Source organism: Garra rufa, chromosome 3 (assembly GCF_049309525.1).
Source record: "Garra rufa chromosome 3, GarRuf1.0, whole genome shotgun sequence".
In the NCBI taxonomy this organism is placed as follows: Eukaryota; Metazoa; Chordata; class Actinopteri; order Cypriniformes; family Cyprinidae; genus Garra; species Garra rufa.
The window spans coordinates 33536579-33542644 of record NC_133363.1 but is presented as its reverse complement, the minus strand read 5'-3'; the positions used below and the strand labels follow the sequence as shown (position 1 = coordinate 33542644).

At 35.0% G+C, this 6066-nt stretch overlaps 1 protein-coding gene across 1 annotated transcript; it reads right to left on the bottom strand.

The window, feature by feature from the left end:
- Positions 1 to 3958: 3958 nt before the first annotated feature.
- On the bottom strand, positions 3959 to 6054 carry leap2 (liver-expressed antimicrobial peptide 2). Its single transcript, XM_073836985.1, has 3 exons — positions 5930 to 6054; positions 5043 to 5212; positions 3959 to 4952 (listed from the first exon to the last, which is right to left on the bottom strand). Exons 1-3 carry the CDS (start codon positions 5996 to 5998, stop codon positions 4913 to 4915), a joined length of 279 nt encoding a protein of 92 aa, XP_073693086.1. The 5' UTR covers positions 5999 to 6054; the 3' UTR covers positions 3959 to 4912.
- Between the last annotated feature and the right edge of the window lie 12 nt (positions 6055 to 6066).

The window sequence follows — 6066 nt, the reverse complement described above, 5'->3', positions numbered from 1 at the left end:
TTTACACACTGGGTTGTATACCTGAATGATCCACTGATTAGAGGATGTTTTTTTGTTTAGTGATAGTTGTTCATGAATCCCTTGTTTGTCCTGAACAGTTGAACTGCCTGTTGTTCTTCAGAAAAATCCTTCAAGTTCCACAAATTCTTTGGTTTTTCAGCATTTTTGTGTGTTTGAACCCTTTCCAACAATGACTGTATGATTTTGAGAACCATCTTTTCACACTGAGGACAACTGAGGGACCCATATGCAACTATTACACAAGGTTCAAATGCTCACTGATGTTTCAGAAGGAAAAACAATGCATTAAGAGCCAGGGGTGTAAACTATAATCCATCCCGACCAAACCGGTTTCATTAAAGGTAGACAAGCATCAAACAATACACGCAGACTCATAAACCTAATTCACCACTCATCAATAAACAAAAACAAATCTGTCATAGCTACTCTTGATGCGGAAAAAGCATTTGATAAAGTAAACTGGAAATTCCTGTTTTCCACATTAGAGAGGTTTGGTTTTGGGGAGTCATTTATTAACTGGATTAAAATTCTCTACACATCACTCTCAGCCACTGTCATTACTAACGGACTAACATCACGCAGCTTCACTCTACACCGGGGAACTAGACAAGGATGCCCACTCTCTCCATCTCTATTCACCATATTCATCGAACCACTTGCAGCAGCTATCCGTCAAAACAAGTACATCAAAGGAATTCAAACATTAAACATACACCATATAATAAGTCTTTACGCTGATGATATATTATTATACTTACAAAACCCCCAAATCATCACAAGAAACAATAAAACTCATGGATACCTTTTCAAACATCTCTGAATACTCAATTAATTGGAATAAATCGGCTATACTTCCATTAAATTCCACCAGCGTGGATGTGACATCCCAAACATCCCAAATCCCTTTGTGCACCAATTACATCACATATTTGGGTATCAATGTTTCCGCCAAGCTGTCAGAGTTGTTTGCACTCAACTATACCCCATTACTTAAAAAAATAGATGACGATCTTCAACGTTGGATGAAATTACCATTATCAATCATGGGCAGAATATCAGTAACAAAAATGTCTATACTCCCAAAAATAAACTACTTATTTTCAATGATTCCAACACAGCCCACTCGTATCTGGTTCAAATCTCTAGATTCAATTATCACAAAATTCTACTGGAAAAACAAGACCCCAAGAATTAAATGAACAACCCTACAGAAACCAAAATCACAAGGTGGATTAGAAGCACCACATTTTTACAATTATTTTCTGGCAAATCAACTCCAAAACATATACAAATGGATTCAACCTAACTCATCAGAATACACATGGCAAGATATTGAACAATCAATCTGCAAAGACATTAACATTTCAGAATTACCTTTTCACAGTCAAACAATCAAAAAACATCACTGTTTTAAAACACCAACAATAGAAGCAACTCTGACAGCCTGGTGGAAGTTCCATCAGATCACAAATTCCCCACTCATACCATGTAAATACACCCCAATTTGGAATATTAAAAAAAAAAAAAAAAAAAATTTAAATAAAAAACAGATTCGATCAAAAGGGGGGAAGAGAGGGGAGGAAAAGAGGGAAGAAAGGACAGATTGAAAGAGGGAATTAGGAGGGAGGCGGAAACACATATATATATATAAAAATAAAAAAATAAACTTCATTCACAGGGTAAGGGCGAGGTGGGCATGGCAGCCTGGGCATTGCACTGGATTGATCCATGCTGAACGTCATACCTTTTTAATGCATCACAAAGCAACTGACACACACTGTGCACTTCAAGGCTGATCATATAACTTCCACCTCCTCATATAATTATTAATGTTGTTGTTTTATTATTATTATCAATATGAGTATATTATAATTATCACTGTTTACCTCTTTCAATCTTATTACTACTACTACTACTATTATTATTATTATTATTATTGTAATATTGTTTTTGGTTTTTACTTTTATTATTATTATTATTATTATTATTTTCCTTTGCGCCCTATTTCTCTATTGTTTTTTCTCCTCTTCCCTTCCTCCTCTTCTACTTATTTTTTCTACTGTTTGTTCCTTTTTTCTATTTCCTCTTTTTTCTGCTCTTTCCTTTTCTTCTAATTATTATTATTATTATTATTGGTCCTCTTCCTGATTTCCCAACCCCCCCCCCCTCACCTCTTTATTACTATCATTAATATTATTACTTATACTTTTGCTATCATTACTGTTCTGATTTGTCCTCCTGTTATCTTATTATCATCACTACCAAGTATTTATACCATTGTCATTAATCAAGTTGCTGATGTAGTAGTAGTAGCAGTTATCGTAGTAATAGAGATTGTAGTAGTAGTTGTGGTTGTTGCAGTAGCAGTTATTGTAGTAGTAGAGATTGTAGTAGTAGTTGTGGTTCCCCAAACTCCTTACCACTGACTGATTTCTTTATATCTATGTTTTATTTATATCTATGTTATTTGTTTTCATATATTGACTTATACATGTTTATGTATATATGTTTATTTGCATATATATATATCTTCCTTTCCTTTCCCTCTATCTCTTGTTTTCCAATGTATGTACTGTGACATGTCCACCCAGTTACCTTTACATGCACACATGCACACACGCACGCATCTGTCAGTTCCTGACTGTATTGGTTTTGTTTTGCCTGTCTGTTTTTTTTGTTTGTTTGTTTATTTGTTTGTGATCCCAATTTATGTACATCTTGCATATTCTAATTTTTAAAAAAAAGAAGCTACAGAAGATACTTGCATGTTTTCCAGAAGACAAAATAAGTGCAATTTACCCTGATCTTCAAATCTACACTGAAATTCAAAAGGTTTTCAACCCCCAGCTCATAATCCATTGTGTTTCCTTCTGAAGCATCAATGAGCATTCAAACCTTCTGTAATAGTTGCATATTAGTCCCTCAGTTGTCCTTAAATGGATCTCAAAATCGTAAAGTCATTGTAGGAAAGGGTTCAAATACACAAGAATGCTGAAAAACCACAGAATTTGTCGGACCTAAAGGATTTTTTTCTGAAAAACAGCAGGCAGTTTAACTGTTCAGGACAAAAAAGGGATTCATGAACAACTATCACTAAACAAAAAAACATCCTCTAATCAGTGGATCATTCAGGTATACAACCCAGTGTGTAAACTTTAGAACGAGGTCAGGATTATAAATCCAACTATTATTTTCTCTTGTGGACTATATGGAAATGTCTATTATGTGAAACATCTTATTCAGGTCAGTACTAAATAAAAAATAACATGCTTTATGTATGATCCCTCTTATTTTGGTAAAATAATTAACCTTTTGCAGATTCTGCAAGGTGACTTTAAACTTTTGACTTAAAATTACAATCAATTTTTGTACAGATAGTGTCATGTTTGAGTGGTGTGGATCATCTACTAGTGTTTAGAACTTAAAACGATCAGGAGAAATGACACAGATCGCAAGTACTTAACTACAGTTCTGTGAATTCCAAAGTTCTTTGTCAGTCAGAATGTGCGTGAACAGCAGACCGAAGCTGAGTGCTGAGCTGTTGCTCAAAATCCTCAATACCTCACCATGTCATGATCTTCATATCGCTTGATCTATCTGTCTAGCAATGTCAGTTCTAGCCATTTGAAAAGTCAATTTTTTACTTTTGTTCTGTTTATTAACATTTCAGAATCGTTGATTTATATGTCTCTGAACATTATTCCCCAATCTGCACTGCACATGCTTGGCTAACCTCTTTGATTTCTGCCATATCAGCCAAATGGCTGCTGTGTGCTGCGTGGTCTCTGGTCTCAGCTCAAAAACCCTGATCACACCACAGAGGCTTGCATGACAAATCGGTAAGCAGTGACTGACATCCAGCTATTCAGGCAAAATTCATAAATGTTAACATTTTTAAATGCACTAGAATTAAGTTTTTCCTGGAACAGCAGCTGGCCAAATTTTCTCAGAACATGTTTTTATTTCAGAATCCCAAAGTTCACTCTTATGAGACATGCACATATAGAGTAACAGTACAGTAAATATAACGTATAAATCGTAGTGATATATAGTCAGATATATAAAAAATGAGCAGTAAATGAACTGGTGAGTCATACAAACAAATAAATAAGTAATCCAATATTGAAACAATGCTTGGAAATCCTGATTTGTGAGATGAGGTGGAGACACTTGTATATAACAACATAAATAGTGATAGATAAATGAGTCTTAAATAAAAAAAACAAACAAACAAAAAAAACAAACATGAGCATACAGATAAAGGCAGAGGACGGAGGCAAATTGTTAATAATATCTAGGCACGATCAATAATGGCAACCTTTGCACTTTCTCTATCCCTTTCTCTCCAGGCTAGCTTTGGTTCAACGACATTTGAGTTGAGCTAAGGCACTAGTAGACACGTTTGCCTACACTTGCATAGATAACTTGCAAGTAACATGATCTAATACTACAGACCAGTTTCCATGTTTGGACTAAGCTTAGTCCTGAGATGAGCTGTTTGTGCCAAAGGCTATACTCTGCACTATGGACATCCAGGACTTAATCTGGTTCAGGGAAACTGGCCCAAAACACATACTCTATCACCTTCCCAGCACCACCTGAAATATGTCAGTCATGCAAATTCCACTAATAATGCTTCTTATATATAGCAATACCACTGCACAGGTAGATTATGAGGTTTATGTCTCAAAAGACTCCACATGTTATGTACCTCATGATAAGCACAATCTTCAGAACTTTACCTATTGCCTCATTTGTGGCTTACTATACTGTATGTCTAACTGATGATTAACTGCATTGTACATTCAGTTGCCTCCTGTTGCTCATTGAATCAAGTTTTCTTCATGCATGGTGTAGAAACCTCAGATCGGAGAAGGACGGAGTCTTTGGTTTAGGAATTAATTGATTGGCTGTAGGAACAGTGGCCTTTCCTGTGGAGCAAATGTAAAATGAAGAATCAGGACCTTTTTTAAAAATATGTTTGAAATACTGTCAGCAGGATAGAAAATGCATGCAATGACCTGCATATTCCTGTCGAGCACTCATAGTTGTTCTGGCAGTAGGCGCCGTGAGGTTTAGTACCCATGATTCTCCATAACGGGGTCATTCGAGCTGTTCGCTTCAGTGACCTTTGAACTTCCTGCACAGAAGTTGAAGGTGTGTCTGATTTTGGTGCAGGAGTGCAGGTCACCTAAAATACACAATGTGTAAATCAGCTCATGTAATATTGTATAAGTAATATCCGTTTAATGAAATAGATAACATTTCTGCATAGTTTATGTGGTTATGTTTCACAAGTTTGACTATTAGGTTCATAATATGTTATTTGTAAAGTAATAAATACACCTAAAACTAAAACTAAATATTTGTACCTTTAAACAATAATTACAAAAAACAATATTATAAACCACATTTGTGACCCTGGACCACAAAACCAGTCTTAAGGATATTTGTTGCAATAGCGAAAACTGTAAATGTCAAAACTTAATTTTTGATTAGAAATATGCATTGCTAAGAACTTAATTTGGACAACTTTACAAGCGATTTTCTCAATATTTAGATTTTTTGGCACTGTCATATGCCAGATTTTCAAACATTTAAGCCAAATATTGTCCTATCCTAACATATTTATTCATCTTTCAGGTGATGTATAAATCTCAATTTCAAAAAACTGACCCTTATGACTGGTTTTGTGGTCCAGGGTCACATATACAGTTCATTATTTTAATAGTATTGGTTATCTTATATTATTATATTAAAAATATTAAGCTAATATTTTAGTGATCTGAAGTATTTAAAAAAAAATCCACTGGAGTAACATGTAACAGTAATATAAATAAAACAAAAGTCAACAGTTTGGGAAGCTGTGAACAAATTCATTTTTAAAATATTAAAATATCATAATTACCTGTTGGACAAGCACCAAAAACACCAGGCTCCAGGCTAGAAGAGCCCCTCTGTGATTGTGATCCTGCATGCTGAATGAGAAATGCTTCAGTTGCTGTAACAGTGAGCTCAGCGACACTGACGACAGAGACGATGTAC

Coding starts and splice junctions, on each gene's coding strand:
- leap2 (XM_073836985.1), bottom strand. CDS start 5,998: ATGCAGGATCACAATCACAGAGGGGCTCTTCTAGCCTGGAGCCTGGTG. Junction 5,213..5,929: donor TTTTGGTGCTTGTCCAACAG/GTAATTATGATA, acceptor TGTGTATTTTAG/GTGACCTGCACTCCTGCACC. Junction 4,953..5,042: donor TGCTCGACAGGAATATGCAG/GTCATTGCATGC, acceptor TTTGCTCCACAG/GAAAGGCCACTGTTCCTACA.